At 50.6% G+C, this 17,226-nt stretch overlaps 5 protein-coding genes across 5 annotated transcripts; 3 read left to right on the forward strand and 2 right to left on the reverse strand.

Annotated features, from left to right (window-relative positions):
* Positions 1-1,517: 1,517 nt before the first annotated feature.
* N7496_003261 (uncharacterized protein) lies at positions 1,518-2,622 on the forward strand (the record flags this gene model as incomplete). Its single annotated transcript, XM_056696192.1, has 2 exons — positions 1,518-1,954; positions 2,025-2,622. The coding sequence occupies 2 exons, from the start codon at positions 1,518-1,520 to the stop codon at positions 2,620-2,622; spliced, it is 1,035 nt and encodes a 344-aa protein (XP_056558404.1).
* A 1,445-nt stretch (positions 2,623-4,067) lies between these two features.
* On the forward strand, positions 4,068-4,448 carry N7496_003262 (uncharacterized protein; the record flags this gene model as incomplete). Its single annotated transcript, XM_056696193.1, has 1 exon — positions 4,068-4,448. One exon carries the CDS (start codon positions 4,068-4,070, stop codon positions 4,446-4,448), a length of 381 nt encoding a protein of 126 aa, XP_056558405.1.
* Positions 4,449-5,089: 641 nt separating this feature from the next.
* N7496_003263 (uncharacterized protein) lies at positions 5,090-5,698 on the forward strand (the record flags this gene model as incomplete). The annotated part of the gene is made up of 2 exons (XM_056696194.1): positions 5,090-5,175; positions 5,221-5,698. The coding sequence occupies 2 exons, from the start codon at positions 5,090-5,092 to the stop codon at positions 5,696-5,698; spliced, it is 564 nt and encodes a 187-aa protein (XP_056558406.1).
* Positions 5,699-8,210: 2,512 nt separating this feature from the next.
* N7496_003264 (PH domain protein) lies at positions 8,211-10,006 on the reverse strand (the record flags this gene model as incomplete). The annotated part of the gene is made up of 4 exons (XM_056696195.1): positions 8,211-9,428; positions 9,483-9,575; positions 9,632-9,763; positions 9,881-10,006. The coding sequence occupies 4 exons, from the start codon at positions 10,004-10,006 to the stop codon at positions 8,211-8,213; spliced, it is 1,569 nt and encodes a 522-aa protein (XP_056558407.1).
* A 1,351-nt stretch (positions 10,007-11,357) lies between these two features.
* On the reverse strand, positions 11,358-13,408 carry N7496_003265 (arrestin family protein; the record flags this gene model as incomplete). Its single annotated transcript, XM_056696196.1, has 5 exons — positions 11,358-12,212; positions 12,269-12,694; positions 12,757-13,075; positions 13,149-13,292; positions 13,347-13,408. The coding sequence occupies 5 exons, from the start codon at positions 13,406-13,408 to the stop codon at positions 11,358-11,360; spliced, it is 1,806 nt and encodes a 601-aa protein (XP_056558408.1).
* Positions 13,409-17,226: the final 3,818 nt, after the last annotated feature.

The following is a 17,226-nucleotide window of genomic DNA, read 5'->3' on the forward strand; positions in this document are numbered from 1 at the left end:
GAAAGATCGAATAGCTAAAAATTGATGGTCAGTGATTGGAGGAGGGTTAGATCTAGGGGGCCCTGGGGCGTCTGGGGTGCATTACCAGGGATACGAGTAGATGGAGTAAGGACCCTGGGGAAGAGACGTGGAAGTCGAGCTAACATAATGAATTGATGAAAGGCGAGGGGGTTTTGTCAGCCGTGAGGGGGAAGAGTGGGGCAGTTCCGCCTACGTCAGTCGTCGACTGGCGAGTTTAGTCTTAACTCGACAGTACATGGAAGAAGAAGCTTAGTAGATTAAATATTGGCTAGCCTCGGGCCGTCAAACGGGCTATAGAAGATCCTTGAAGATCATCGATCTCATGGTATAATATACCTAGAGTATACTCCCTATAGTATACTATAGGGTATACTATAGGGTATACTGTATGGCTCCAGGTATTCTTCAACCTTGATATACCCTCCAAGTACCAGACCCCATGATTTCTAGCTCTTACGAACACTCATTACGTCGATTCCGGGGTAATCGGACTAGGAAAGAACCCCTAACTGCATGCCACATCGTACTTGCAGCGAGCGCAAAAGTCAAAAGAGCCCAAAAAGCCTAAACGTCCAACAGCGCGGCCCCCGCGCGAATCTCGCGGGATCGTTTTAATGCGCTGCGACCTCTTCCTCCTCCATTCATCTCCTTCCTCGTTTCTCTCCCCTCTCCACCTCCTCCGCACCTCCACACGCTCGACGCTGTACTCGCCCCTTCGCACAGGCCAGGTTCGTTTGAATTCTCCTAATACCCTTCGACCTTGTCCATTCCACATGTTTCCCACACCACCCTTCTCCCTTTTGAGTCCTGCAACCCCCGCCTTCCCCAGTTGATCATCCCCTGCCATTGGTTTAAACACCCGGGCTTAGCTGGCCTAAGCTGGTCTCTTTTTTGGGGTCCAGTATTTGCCCCCCAAGCCCTCGTGTCAAAACGGTGCCCGTCTGAATCACTGGGGGCTGGACCTTTCCTTTCTTTTTCCTTTCTCATTGCCCCATTTCCTGCACACCCGCGCTTAGCACTGGAAGGACCCTCAAAAGGCTCACGCGTCCTGCTCCCCAATCCGATCATCGATGCTTTGCCCCAATCAAACCTTTCATTCTTAACACGTTCCTCGCCCTTGACCTGTACGATGTTCGTGGCGCTTCATCCGCGGAGCCTCGCGGCGATCGCATGACTGTACTCCTACTTGGGCTATTCCTCTTACCACCCAAGTCTCCTCTTTAAATACACCTCCCATGCCCCTCTAACCCTGCTCTTGTGCCACCGGGTACATCTGGAATTCTTGTGACTCGCCATCTGGACCGGACAAACAGTCCTCTTGACGTTGTAGTCTGCGGATTCCACGACGCTTGGTGGTCGTTGACGCTTCTTTCCCCTTGTGTATCCCGCGTCAGCTATGCAAACACTGCCCTCGTGCCTACTCCTACTCCATCTATGCTGGAAAGAAAAAGACGCGACTGGCTTTCTATTCTCTTTCTACACTTCTCTTGTCGGCCATGGGTCTGAAGATGGCTGAATTCGAACCCTTCCCAGTCTCCTCCGAGTACTTCGCGAAGCCCGGTACCGCGCCCCACTCCGACGCCCCGTTCCTCCCGTACTGGGCCCGCTGTCGCACGCAGTGCGCCCAGAACTTGCTCGACTGCTCCGACGAGCCCATCGAGTACGATCACGACGACGAGGACTACAGTGACAACTGCTTCTTCTTCCCCGAGGACTGCTCGTGGACCCCTCCCAAAGACTGGGTCGTCGAGGCGCACTGTCAATCGATCAAACCGGTCCCAGAGATTCACATTCACCAAGATACCCCGGTTGGCCTGGACGCCGACACCGACACCATGATTCCCGGTCTACCTGATATTAAGATGCTTGACTCGGAGGCATTGGGTGATCTGCTGGAGGACAACCTTTCTCCGCCGGAGATTACGACGATGATGTAGGTTCTCCTGCCCCTGGTGATGATCTGCCGAGGTGTTCCAGAGCTAACCATTCTGTCTCTTTCACAGCGTGTTCGCTACCAACGGCGCCGTCTTTGCCTACGCCTCCTCCCTCTCTTCTCGCCAGCTCCGGAACCTGAGCTCGACCTACGGTGCCGCATATACCTGTTACGCCAAGACCGCGTCGAGCGGAAACCTCACAGGGGTAAATCCCGCCAGTCACCCTTCATCCTATGTGACGGCGCAATCGATGTCGCTGGGCGACGTGGGATCTATCGTCTTCGAGCTAGATGACTCGGTGGCAGTGGTGACTCGTATTGCGGACAAAGTTCTGCTGGCCGCCGTGGGTCCCAACAAGCTCGACGACATGATAAACGGCGATGGCCCCGACCATCTCGCTGTTGATGGCCCAGGTGACTCAACGGCTGGCAATGGAACCACTACAGATGAGTCACAGGGTGATGTGCCGTCTTCGAACCCGCCTGCGCACAACGGCGGCCTAGAGTCCCAACACGAGATCGATCACAGCGCAGATCTGTCCAGATTGGCTAGTCTGAACCTCTCTGCCTCTCCGTCTGTGCTGCTCGCTCTGGAGTCTAAGTGTGCGGCTCTTGGGCGATTCCTGGGTGAGAAACTGAGTGACCTGGAGAGTCCGGAGGACTTCTAACATCCTCCAATGATGACATGCATATAAGTGACTCACAGCGGTGCTTCATTCCGGTTACTGTTAGGCTGGAATACCCTACCCCAGGAGCGAATGTCCTCTCAAGGATTTAATACACGACTTTATGATTATTTGAATATGTTCCAGCCAATTTTGGTATATGTGGCCTCTAAATGCCTCCGCGCAGTTGAGTCACTATCTCATGCCTCCCTTCTTGTACGCCGTAATTCCTCCCCAACGCTATTCTACCATCATAGTGTGGGCTATTATGAGGACTCCATGTTTGGTCACACCGAGATAATCTGATTAAGTTTGCTCTGTGGGTGATAGATAGGTACCATGGAATCAAAGTCCCAAGCAAATGGCTTGTGCCCGTAACAGGAAATAGCCATTTCTTTGCCCACGTGCCATGGTGTTTGTCAATAGGATCCCCCCAGATATAACACATTTCCCTCTTCATTTTCTCTTCTCTTCTTGAACTCCCCTCAACTACACTTCTATATTTACACCCACCCACATTGACATCGTGGTTCAGGATGTCTATATATATCGACCCTCCGCTGCCTCCTCTGCCTCCTCTGTCTCGTCTCCGGGGGTTTCGACAACGGTTAATCTTCTTACAACACCTTGCCAATCTAACTTTCCTCCGTGTCAACTCTAGTGAGAGTATCTCAGCTTTACCTCACCAATAGAAAGACTGCACGAGCGACGAACCCTATACCCCGTCTTCAAGATGTCTGCGCGCTTCACTTCGTCACTCCCAAACAGTATCACGACCACACCAAGCGGAGACCGTCAAGTTGTGCATCACTTGGACAGAGAGCCTGGACTTCGTGGTTATTTCGCGAGCAAGAGGCAGAGCCTTGGTCATGGGTCCTTCGACAGTATCAATGATTAGAGTTCCCCTGAGGTGTGGTGGCACCTCCGACTTGGTCAGTCAGCCCCCAGAGGGTGTTCTGTAAGTACAAGCTCGACACAGTTTTGGCTGCATTCTAATCAAGATTCGACGCCACAGAAAGACCAAAAATTAATGCGATTCTACAGTCTGGTCAGTAAGAACAGTCAACCGACATAACACCATTCTAGCAATCTGCTGCCGTTCGACGTAGAGAAATGGACGAGCAAACGTATTTGTTGTACAGTTCAACACGAGGAGCAGCATGCGCAGGACCACGCTATACGAGTTAAACCCAGCCCTCTATCAGTGTTACTCCTACGACGAAACTGGTGGTTGCTATGATCGGTCAACAACGTACACAACCCAAGCGGAACAAGGCGAACATGGATCACCTGGTGGATGGACAAGAAAAAGAATTATTGAAGCCGAATGCGAAAATATTTTCCCCGGGAGAAGTCACTCAATACCGCAACCGAATTGGTTCACTCATTTGGTTGATAGTCAACACAACACCAGACGTCCCTTTTTCCAGGAGCTAAACTGGCCAGGCATGGACAAAACTCCACCCAGGAAGCAATTCACAAGTGCAAAGTGGGTGTACAGATATCTCAAGGGTACCAGAAATTGGGGAGGCGATGACTCTCGCTCACCTGATGCACTCTTTGGATCTGTGGACGCAGATTGGTTTGGTAAGTCACAATACGCCCGGGCCATCTCGCGAGGGTCAAGTCGATCTGACGAGGTTAGTAACATGGATGGTCTTCCATTTTTCCATTTCTCCATCCATGACATCTGGTATAACGTCGAGAAGGAACCACACCTGGCTTTCCTAGAAGTGCGTCTTACGGACGAGAGCGTTTTCTACTGCCTGTGCACAATGACACCCCAGCACGTACTTATGAAGGCCAGGAATCTACCGGTCAAGTTATGAGGTGAGGCTATCATTTGCAAGTTAGCGTGTTGGAACCATGAATAACCCTTTCCTAGCGCTGGAGCCTTGCATTTCGAACACGTCCGTGAAATCAAATCTCGCGACGGGGCGCACAATGAGGAGGTCGAAGCCAACCTAAGCGTCTGGAATTTGCACACAATCCATGCACTTAATACAGATCAGCCTGCGAGCAAGTGCCGGTCCAAAATTGCCAAAAACACCATCTTTCCATGGCATGATCGAGTTGGTCCCTCAGAATAGAGTGACACTCCATGGCACTCCTCAACGCCTATAGCAGCTTGACCAGTCCAGTTGAACAACCACCAAAAGGCTTGCTATCACTCTCAGTCAGTCTACACGTCATTCTGAGCCAGATGAGAACCTGGAATTGTCACTACACACATCAACCTCGCCGGGATTGTCCTCTGTCCAAACCCCGATTTCCCCTCGAACAACGAAGTTTGATTTTCTACCTCGGCTACAAGCTATATAGACACAATACGGTTGTTTGCAAGTGGCTCCATATTTTGCCTTTCTCATCACCCGGGGCCTTGTCTTGTCTTCTCTCTCTCAGAGCCAGACATAGTGACCAAAGTTCTCACCAGCAGGTATCGTCCCCCTTTCAGAACAATTCACCTATGATGTCTCCACTACAAGGACTTCTTGAAGAGATATATCGATACGCCATAATCCCGCGAGAGGAAAGTGTCATCTACGAGCGTCCATGGTCAGACACCAATGACTGCAATCACAGATAACTCTTGGCATACAGTCCACAGAAGAGGCAAAATGACTGCCATATCTATCAGCGGAGTCACGACACGTTCCCCGAAGTGATTGACCCCGGTTTACCTCGCCAATCGAGACCTACCAATTACCAGTTCAAACTCATCCAGCCAGCCGCATGCCGCCTGGCTACCTTTTCTACGACACAATCAGCAGAGAAGCACGCACAGTCAGCGCACAAGGGAGAGCGATATCTGTGCCCAATTCCTCAATGTATGGTGGTATTTGCCGACAAATATTACATTGAGAAACACGAGCGTTTGTTGTCCGATGTGGGCCACGCTGCATGGAGCTGGCCTTCATCAACTGCTGAAATCATCACCTGGATGGCGTTGATATATCCTGCCACCTCGGCGGCTATAAAATCTCATATTGCGCGCTCTCTCCATGCTGTGCGTGTGTTACCAATCCTGGCGTGCATGAGCGAGAGTGACTACGGTTACAAGGTCATTGCCTGTGAGTAGAAAGTTGTCTATAAAGGTCAGAAATTATTTAGTTGCTGAGAATGATGGCCGCTGTACCTGTGCTAGAGGACGATGGTCATCTCTCACCATTGCCCCATTTCTACTCTCTACATTCGGATGATGCTTGCTGCTAGAAAGGTGTCTCGCAGCCTTCCTTACCAAGTGGCGATTTAAAGGACTCGGTGCAGAATTTTTGCGGACTGTCTACGCCAAACGTTACCTTCGCCCCTGGATAACCCGCTCTAACTCAGACTTGACAATTCACTCTCTACGCATCCCCTGTGCATGTACTGCCTTTTATGTTTTGCGTTTGTTCTGTTTTACGGAGCGTTGCATGTTACTTTGCAGAGACATTCTAGCTTCGAATTGGTGCATTTATCCTTGTCGTTTCGCGACCTAGCCGAGGACGGCAGCGGCCTTCTGATGTGGGCAGGTGTTAGGACCGGATAACTCAGCTAGATTCCCTTACGACCCGAAGTTCTCCCACAATCTCCAATGCCCTCCCAGCAGCAGCGGAGACATGAAGCTCCTAGAACTTTGATGTAGGTTTACATTGAAAAAGAAGGGTGATAGCAATTCGCTGGCGGACCCTCGAACAAATCTGACCCGATGGCGCGCGGAGACAGCCAAGCTCTTTGCTATTAGACTATGCTTCTGGTAAAACAACTCTACCCAGTATGCGCTCAAGTGGCACAAGGCGAAGATGACAACTCAAAGCCGCGATGTCTGCCGGCGACCTCATGTGGGATGCGGTAGCGCTATGCGAATCTTTCATGATACTCGGCAGGTGCGTTGAGAGTCCTCCCCCGAGCGAGTTCCGCGATACGGTGGCAACCTTTGCGGCCGAGCTACGCTCCATGTTGGGCTAAGTTAAAAGGTTTATCTTGAGGTCTGTGGGGAAATCTACTTCATCGAGGAAACAAAATAGATCAAGACAGAGTGTAAGGCTTGCTACTACGAAGGGATTACAGGCATGAAAACTTTAAGAGAATCGCTCTTGCTCTACTCTCTGTAGTATTTATAACTGAATTTCGAAAGAACATGATTGATCATAACCTACATGATATCCCGAAAGATCATTCTGGGGCTATGCAGATGGACGGGTTAAAAGACATTTAAAAAGACATCTAAAAAGAGCAGTATTAACAGGATATCTAGCTAGAATCTCTCTCTAGTTGCTAGATTTAGACTTCTACAATAGACATTGAGCAAACAAATTAAGCTCAGTTCCGTTTGTCCTGCCAGTAACCGGACTCTATATAACACCCCCCTTTCCCTCATAACCCCCCTCCTCTTCCAACATTATTAACTATCAAAACCTCTTCCCTGTACCTCGATATTCATATATTTATTTTTCATTGTACCTATACAAAGACCCTATAAATATATTCAACTCCTTCAACCTCTCAATAAATCATAATCGAGGCACCCCTTACCATACGATCAAATTCGGACACCTTTAATCCGCTTCCACTCGCCCTCGCCAAAATCAGATTTCCGATAGCAGCTTTCACTAGGAATCAGAGGCAACCCATGTCAATCTGACACCTCACCCCCATCCTTTGGTGCAAGAGTATGGCGTCAAACCACCTCCTTTACCCGAACGTGCCGCATTGGTAGCAGAAATCATCTTTCTCTCACCTCAGCCTGGAAAAGGAAAAAAACTTGATATCTTTGTTCCTGTCGTCTGTCACCATTATTAATGCTGTCACTCTGTGACTATTCGCCTTCAGATATCATTTCCGTGAGTGATCACCCTTTACAGTCTTCATCTATATGTCCACTATCAACTAACCAGTTTCTCTGTTAGTGAGAGGCGAGCATTAAACGGTACACATTTAAAACGTCGCTGGAATCAAGATAAACAAGAATCTGGAAACCGCGCAAGGTCCGACGCATGTCGGAGGCGGGCTCTTGACGAGCCTTTCAACACTGTTTGCCAATCACCTACATACTCTGGTTCTGGACTATATAAAGAGACTCAAGCGAGAGTCTTAACATCCTTTCCTTTCAAGACTTTGGTTACCTCAGCGCGATAGATCTTATCGTTCAGGAGGGTATCGTCTTCGATACTAAGAGGATTTGCGAGGAAGACACCCTATTTGGTGGGACATTGTCCTAATCTTCTTAGGAGGTGCCTTGCACCTTGAAAACCCAGGTTGTGTACGGAATCTTTAGATGTGTATTATTACTGAAACAGGCGTGTATTCAATTAGCTCGGAGTCTGAATGATAATCCAAAACTTATCACAATCATGATATTTGCGGGATATTAGAGAACTATGTATAAAGCAATATACGAAGCGAGAAGGATAGTTCAAGGTCCAAGGGGAATCACGCTCATATCTAGTTCACGGGCACAAGGTATTAAGGCAGAAACTGATAAACAGGTGATGAATATAGAAATGAAGCTGCATTATGGACAACCCGCACGTATTTATCGGGATAGCATGGCAATGCATAGATCAACGGAGCTCGAGGAAAGAAAATATATGAATCATCACACACTCGTCTCACGACTTCTCCTGCACAGCGGAGCCACCGGGAGAGCCGTGGAAGTGGCTGGCCGTGCTGGTTGAGCGGCTCAAACCGGCCGTTGGGCTAGCGGCAGTTGCATCGACGCTCTTCTCGGCAGCGGGAGCAGCTGCAGCAGAGGAGCTGGCGGCGGCAGCTGCTTTCTCCTTTTCGGCATAGACTGGGGGCTGGGCTGCGGAGTTACCGGCCGGGCTGACGGCTGCGGGGCTGGTGGCAGCAGGACTGACGGGGGAGGTAGCGACAGGCGAGGTGACAGCAGGAGAGGCCAAAACAGGGGCGCGAGTGCAGTCCTTAATGACAGTCCACCACTTCTCAGCGTCGTTGGAGCTGTGTGCCTTGAAGCTTAACTCGGTAGTGGTGTGGAAGGCGTTGCCGACCTTGCCGCTGGACACGTCCTTGCCCTTGACGTTGAACTTGACACCGTCGATAGCGCCGACGATACAGTCAGGTAGGTACAGCGACAGCTCGGGGGTAGGGTCCTTGCGGAAGTCGTCGGTATCGGCGAACTCGTGTAGGTACCGTGCGGGCGTCACGACGTAGTAACCCGTGCTGTAGCCCTTGATGATGGCGCGCGAGCGGCGTTCCAGGGAGCCCTCAATTAGAGGCTGCGTGGAGCGGTGGTCCATGTTGGGATAGGTGATGCTAGACAAGGAGCGTGGTGGCGAGTCTGGGTTGACTAGCTTGGCATCGTTGCTCACGCAGAAGTTCATCCACTCAAAGTCGGCTGGGATGCGCTGAGCGGTGCCGAGGATATCCGCGTACATGGCCCGCTGGCGGTCGAGCTGGCTGCCCATGAACTGGAAGAACTGGTCAAGAGCGCCCTGAATGGTCTGGAGGACGTGAGCCTCGAATTGGGCGAACGAGTTCTGGATGACCAGAACATCATTGCGGTGGTTGTTCTCCTCGGTAACCTGCTTGTTCAGACGGTGGTTGATACCACGGCGGAGGATGTAAGGGTCGTGCTGCGTCTCGATCTTGTTTTGAGCGACAGCATCGTGCGATGCCGAGTGCTGACCCAGCAGCTCAATATGCTTCTGGGTCGCCTGCCGGGCCTTCTCAACGGCCTTGGCACCCTTGACAGCCCCAGACTGGAGCTCCTTCGACTTGTTCTTGATTTCCTTGTGCAGGCGCTCCAAAGTGGGGAGCACGCTACCCCTGAGATTCTTCTCAGTCTCAAGGTACATATTGACCATTCCCTATATCCGAATCTGTCAGCACCGCTCTACGCAGGCGCTGCATTTTGTCCATACCTGCGAGTTGTTCCGCATGTTCTCAAACAGACCAGTCACACCGCCAGCACTGGAGCTGAAATGGTTGCCTTCCTTCAGAGGATCGCTCACGGTCTGTCGCAGATAAAATAATCAGTAATTGCCTCCTTCCCTTGTTGTACGCATTTAACCCCGACCTTCAGGATCTTCTCGTAGTCTTTGGACTGGGACTTGGAAATTTTGGCAGTCATAGAGACATAGTCCTCGAGGTTTCCGCACATGTGCTTCCATGCGCGCAGACGCTCCAGCAGGAGATTGGTAGTCTATTCCAAGACGAGCCGTGTTAGCCAAAAATGTCTCTCATCGCGGGGGATCCGCGCCCTCCGCAAGTTTTCCCGTTCCCTCAACTTTTGTTCCTCCCAGGGGTTTTAGTTACACACCTCGCTGCTATCAGTGTCGGGAATCGCCTCGTCGTCACTGACGGAGGTCTGGCGGGTCAAGCTGCTGCTCATGGTCGCCGAGCGCATCGGGAGCTTGTTCTCCACGGGGCTCACGGGAGTCGACATGTCGGCGGACGGGGATATTGTTTGAACGCCGGGATTCAGGGGGATGTTAGGACGAGTGTGAGCGAGGGGTATTGTATAGACTGGTGAGACTGAGGTACACCTGTCGGTCACAGTTCAAAAGCTAGATGTCGTCCTCTCGTCTCTCTTTTGAAAGTCGGGGATAAGGAGGGATGGAAAAGGCGGGATGCGGATCGGTAGGTCTCGTACGGTAAGTTGTGGCACCTGTGGCTGAGATACAAAGCGCTAGACTGTGGACGGACTAGGGTGGGAAGAATAGACGAGGACAAGTCGAACTTATGCCAACTGTGCCAGACCAAGTGGGGGGTGGGATGTTGGGCTTTTGGGCTTGGGAAGGTGGGATGGCACTGGCATTCTTTAAGCTGCCGATCGGCGGTCGAAAACGCCGATGAGGTCACTGCCCGCATGTTGTGGCTTGTTAGGACCAACACTAAAAGATGAGACTGCAATGACGATGCAAAGATGAATGGGAAGGCGATATTTGTGGAATAATAGGGTGTTTTTAAACTTTTCGAAGCTCACCTGTGTTGTTGTTTCCCCGTGTTGACAGAGATACGTAGCTCTACACGCTAGTACATGTAACCGCCTCGTCGGGAGTCCTTGGGCTATTCGACGCCACATCCTGGTGGAGCCCGAACCATTGAATGCGGATCGCGAGGTTGCATTGTTCAAATGTCGGACTGGGCGCAGCAGATGGTTTGATCGACACTTATTTACCCGATACAACTACGATCACTACACTATGGTCTAATGTCTGGAAAAGAACTTGAATTGTACGGCTCTAGTTGGTTTCTCATTCAAGTCGAGTAGATACCGTGGGATTATTAGAGTACATGCGTTTCAAACGAAATACATTCATATGCGTGATTCGTGCTGCGAGAGCCTGGTTCGTGGATAAGAGATGAAGAATAAAACAAAAAACGATCATGCCCGTGTGTATGATACGGCCCACCCTATCTATGGAGAGGTATTGTCCGAACGCCGAGAAAAAAACAAAAACGAGAGCAGGGTATGAACCATTTCCGATGAGATGCGATGTGGATGGGCAATGCTTGGAGTGAAATGAGGAATACCTGTCGCAGGACGGCAGAAGGTATTCCACTTTGGAGAGACGGCGAGTTGAATGGAGAACAGGGAATAGGGGGTCGTGTCCAGCACTGAGATGGGGAGCTTTTGAAAGGAGGAGAGTAGGGGAGGGGGAATGATGAGAGGGAAAGGAGTAGGGGAGTCGAAGAAGAGAGGGTATGAGGAAGAACGCAGAGAAGGGAAATGATGCAAAGAGGTCGGAGAGTCGATAAAGAACAGAGGAGATATCGTCAAGAGGGAGTTCTCTTCAGCCTCTAGCGCGGGCTTGCACTAATCGGAGTCTGCGTTCGGCATCGTCAGCGTTGGCGCCGGATGCGTTAAAGTGTCCGGGGCGATTCACCTCTAGAGGTGTAGAAAACCCACTGCTGCGGCCGTTGCGAAGGTGAGCCTGCTGGGGGGACTGAAGGACCGGCGGTGTGGGCAAATCACTGGCGATAACAGCATTGTAATCGGGCAGATTGGAGTCGCAAGGACCCACAGCCGCGCGTACCGCAGTCGAGTAGCTAGGCACGCGACTGAGCGTTTCAACCTCTGCGTACTGAGGGTGGAAAGGTGTAGCCATGCCAGATGGGATACGCTCGTGATCCACCTCGTCCGAGGCTCGGCGAGACATCTCGGGGCTGCCTGGACTGTGTGAGTTGGAGCCGGAGGAAGGACCAAAGTAGTCTCCGAAATGAACGTTCAGCTGTCGTGAATTGGGGTGGCTCTCGGTGGGAGAGTCGTGCGATGGCTCGCTGGGGGATTGGTGACCGAAGCGATTAGCGTTCAGCGTCGTGAGACGGCTGTGTAGTGCAGAGGCGGAGATATCAGTGTTGGTCAGCGCGTTCATCGAAGCCAGATTCTCCGACGAGATGTTACGACTCATGGGGCCGAAGGGTGTTCCGGGGCCGCCGCTGCCGGGGCCTGGAGTACGGTAGCCGCTGGGGTCGAGCTCGCTATACAGCTGATCGAATTGATGTTCGCTGTAAAGAGGCGGGGCCTGGTGGGCAAATTCGTCTACCGTTCGGCGAGCTGCGGCAGGGGTTTGGTCGCGAAGGTTGTTGTTCTCGTCAATGGGCATGTTGGGGGAAATGAAGATGGAAACGGGGAGGGTGGCTCGGAGCTGCATCGCAAGAGTTAGTTTTGACAGAAGTGAGGGCAAGTTGCTCCTAAACTTACCTCGCTGACATGGCCATCGGGGTTGTGTAGTTGAATGCGGAACTTCATCTTATGGCGAATCTTGATGCCCTTTGTGTCCGTATCCTGCAGACACCGGGTCAACGTCTGCGGCATATCGAGATAGCGCGTGAACTGGTAGCCCTCGGCGGCCTCATCGATGATTTCGACACGATCCTCATCCACCTCATGCTCATCCGTCAAGATTGTCCGTGTAATTTTGTAGGTATTGCGAATCGAGTCCGGATCTTCCGGGTTAAGTGTCAGGTCGTGACTTTCGATGAGCTGTGACGTAATTTGTCCGATCCGCAGACCCTTCAGTAGTGGGATGAGTTTGAAGTCGACCCGAATGGAAGTACCGAATACGACAGCCTTGGTCGGGGTGCTGATGGAGTATTCGATCTTGTTTGGCCAGATGTTGTCCACGGACTGTCAGACCCTGTTAGCACATGTTTCTTACGGGCCCGGTCCGGCGCCGATCGCAAACTCACCATCGCGTGGGACAGTTCCAGAGCGCTGGGATCGAGGGTTCGGATGATCCGCAAGGGTTTCCGTGCAACAATATCTTTGGCATATTTGCGCCCGATCTCCGCCTTGAAGCGGTACATCACCCAAGTCTCCGACAACCCCTCTACACTCTCAGGCATAGATCCCTCCAGCACCACGTCGAATGGGTATTCGTAGTTGCCCGCCGCCAGGACTTCCGTCTTGCCTTTGCCAGGATCGCGGAATTGCCATGTCTTATCGTAGAAGACTCGTTCTCTCCATGACTTGCGGCCGCCGGCGGTCGAACTAGAGGGGAGGTGCCAGCTATAGAAACCCATATTGTTAGTGTCTGGAGCGCGACCGCGGGGTCCGCCTGGCGGCGGAGGGGTTCACATACCAAACGCGCGACATGCCCGTAAGCTGTAACCGAATGTGCTTGATAGTAAGCGGCTCCGACAGACAGAGCACCAGAGTTCCTTTCAGATGAGCGCTGGCAGCTTCATGCTCGCCGCCACGGAAAACGATGTACTCATCGTTCAAGCTGGACCTATGTCAGCGCCGATGCTTGCGCGCACGACGGGGAGGTCCCACTCACCGAATGTCGAAGTACTTGGCATTGCTGGCGCTTCCGGCGCCACTGAAGAAGCTGAGCGCCATATTGAAGGTATGTGCCCGCCGCTGCGATGGGGCAGCGATTGGATCACTGAAGGGTAAGGCCGATGAGGAGGAAGGGTAGAGGGACAATCGCAGAGCCGGGTTTGAAAGGTTGGATAGTCAAGCGGGGTGGTGGAAGAACAAAAGCAAAGTGAAAAATCAAGAACTGAAAAAAAAATAAACGGGCCAGGCTATGACTCGAATTTTGTCCTATCCTGATCTACGGGACCATGTCCAGAATGGCCCTCCGGTCCGACCAAACGGGTCCCACTGAAGTCGAAGTGGAGTGGTGCCGTTTCCGGTACAAAGTGGCGATACGGAGATGCTGCGAGATTTGACTAAGCTGGTAGGTCAAAGATAAGGATGAGATTTAGATGAGGCCAAGAGAGGAACAAAGAGAAAAGGATTATAAATAGGGGGATTATTAAGAGGACAAAATGAACAGGTCGATGTCAGCCGGGATTATTCTCGGGTTGACGTTGATCTGGCACAATTGAGTCTTTACGTCAGCGCATCAGATGAACTGGGTCAACCGAGTAAAAAAGCATGTGTTAGATAGTTTAATTCTTACATCTATAGTATAGTATTGGGCTATATACCTCATAATTATCTAGCTGACGATGATTTGTAAATAGGTATCTTTCTACAATAATAATACAATTAAATTCCCAGTATCCGTCCAGTCAGCCCATCTGCCGCGGGACCTTCATTTATCCATTCGTCCCATCACGCCATTTCGTCGGGATCGCCCTTCCCGCACAGTCCCCTAGTCTCTAGGGCTTCGATCGATCCCGTTTGACGATCCGAATACTGCGAAACACATCCACGTTACACGACATGATCATGCTTTCTCGGAGCTATCATCTGTACTCCACTGATATACATGCGTATTTCCTGACAACATGCAACGTCTTAAAAGTACCATTCGTGATCTGTAATGTCTGATGAAACACAAACTGCTAGGGATGCGTTCGTGTGACCCGTTGACCTGCAGATAGGCTAGTAGTATGCATAGGTGCCTTGACATGCAGGTCCAGGCCTTATGGTGGTAATTACGTAGGGGGATAGAGGTATAGGGGCATTGGAAGGTATTCTACACTAACTACCGAGGAGTATCCCGTGGTGGTCAAGGCCCTGGTCAATGCTCTAACGAGAATCACAATGCATATGCACATGCGACTGATTTCGGTGCTTTTTCTGCAAAACATAACCTGAAAGCCATGTGGACAACCCATGTGTCTATCATGGTCTGTTATGAGTAGCCTGATTCTCAATCTAATGACAGGGCTATCCTATCAACCAAGCTCCACTTCTAATCTCAACCTCGTCTTTCTACTCTATACTTTGTATAGTCACTTTCTAGCCAGGTTTTGCCTTGACCTACGGTAGCAGTGTTCTTGAAAAACCATCGCAGTAAACGTAGTATATCCCAAACTGGTCATTGATCTGCCCAAAGGGGCCCACCAAAGATGTCAAACTGTTCACCGGCTACACACCAAGACACCCACACCTCCTGTACGTCCTTGGCCAGACAATAATAACTCTCCTGCTCTGACGTGAGTGGTTTCCAAGAACCATGGCCAGAGGGGCCACAGACATGTCCACCCAAGATAAGGTCTCGGGCACTGTATGGATCCCTTTTGCTTGTCGATGGGGCTCTCTGATGTGGCGTTTTGATTTTGACATTTTCCTCGTGGAACGAACCCGACCTATGATGCTGGCAAAAGATCCCAAAGGAGTGTTTTGTACTACTATGATCATAGTCGTGATTACACATGATACGCACAGATTGGATACCGCTCTACAATGCATTGACCGCTCAACCCTTGATCCTAGTCTCCCTGGCGACTGACAGTCTCTGTCTCGGCCTGGGTGCCGACTCCGGGCCCTATCGGGATGCCTTCACATGCGGGTTCGGGCAATCCCGCTCCACCGGAATCCCGAATTTGTCCCGGTTTCTCTGCCCGATGCCATTGCGCGTCCGTGTCGCCATCACGATAATGCATTGGTGTTTCATGATTTCGCCATTGAATTTAGAAATGAGATTACATACCCAAGCGACGGCCCCAACGTACGAAATGAAGCATTTATCAACGATCTCTTTTAAGAAGACCTCTACTTATAATGAAAAACATGACATCAAGACACGGCTAAAGTGCAAACTTATTCAGCCAGGAAAAATCTAAAATAGCCTACGATATCTTCTTCGTAGCTTGAAAATTGTTCTGGCTCCCGTTCCAAGGTCCTCAGGGTTTTCCAGGTCGGTCGGCCCCACTCCGAAGCAGATCATTGACGGTGAGCTTTTTTCAGGAACGGACTTTCTCCTATATCCTTGTCTTTACAGGGTATACATATTGTACTTTGTAAAGCAGCTAGATCCAGTACTCGGTGTGGAATTACACTCCAGTATAGTATATACAAAGTACTGTAGGTCCTTCCAGAATGAGACCTGATTTCTTCACAAGCAGATTCTATTGCATCATCAAAGTCATCAAACCTAATATTGTGGGCATCAAGTCAACTGAAAATTTCGACACTATAAAAAGTGTTAGTGTGCACGATCCAGCAAGCTGAGAGACATACACTCTGTACTCCGTAGATATCTCCTTCTAGGTATGTACATACTCGGTACCTGCACAGTCCCCTTGAGCCACACCTCAAAGTGACACCTTTATTGGTTGTAATTCCTCATTCAGCACGCCACGACCCCCACCAGGAAACCCGCCGACAGCGCGTGGAAAATCATAGTTCAGGCACAAATAAGAAAAAACTGCCCGGTCTTGGCGAGCCTTATCAGCTCGGTTAGTTTTCCGAGTTAACCTTGCCAATAACGGCAATATTAATTGCTTACTGGTGAAGTACATACTGTACATGCTCCATCCAGGAGATAGACAGCACCAGCAAAGTACTCTACTAAGCAAGTATTCCTTGAGCCTAGCCGGGCCGGTGGGGGTGACCACTTACCGCAGGGTTCGCAATACCAATTGCCGTTCAGAGGTGCGGCACGACCTACGAAAATCAGATCGTGACCCACCGCGGGTATGATTGAGGCAGCTCTGGCGGATAGCTATTTTTTCGGCGAGTCTCGGCGCCTTCGGGTTGATAAAGGAGATTTTTTTTCAACATAGCCGTAGTAATCAGATTGAAATGTCCACGTTGACTAGCTAGCTAGTAGAAAAAAATCTGTCATTTCGGGATAATTAATGCCGAGGGTAGCTAGCTGCTTCATTGAGCTACCAAAATTATCGTTGTTTCAGCGTGGTTTCCGATAATCAACCGCAGAAACTTTGAGCAGTACTGCACATACCTATTTCGTTGTTAGAGATGGCTGCAGTAGATAGCCGGGAATCAGCCGAGCTTAAGCGGGACCCGAACTTTGCATTAACATTTCGGGCAGATCGTCCAGCTGCCAAGGAGGAGGGATAAGAACTTTTGCGCAGTCAACGGCACCAATCGTGCCATGCGATCGCGCCACATGGGACGGAGCTAGTGTACAGAAAATAGGGGTCTGCTTCGGGTATTCCGCTAGCGTGGGATGGACTGCCTTTTGTGTCCACTGTTTAGGAGCTGTGAGAGCTGAAGTTTATCAGTTTATTTTGGATCATACTCGGAGCACTACAAAGAGCTTTCATGACACTACGACGGTCAGCCTAATTAAACGCATCTTCCTAGTATAAGGTAGTATAATGACACTAAGGGCATCCAGAATAGCGGTCAACTTAGGTATACCCATGGTAGAGTTCTATAGGTTTAAACCCCCTAACCCAACTTCTAAATCATCCTATTAGTTACAGGTTAAAAGCTAAAACGAGAAATATTAC

This window comes from Penicillium cataractarum, assembly GCF_028827025.1.
Source record: "Penicillium cataractarum strain IBT 29864 chromosome Unknown utg000002l, whole genome shotgun sequence".
NCBI classification, from domain to species: Eukaryota; Fungi; Ascomycota; class Eurotiomycetes; order Eurotiales; family Aspergillaceae; genus Penicillium; species Penicillium cataractarum.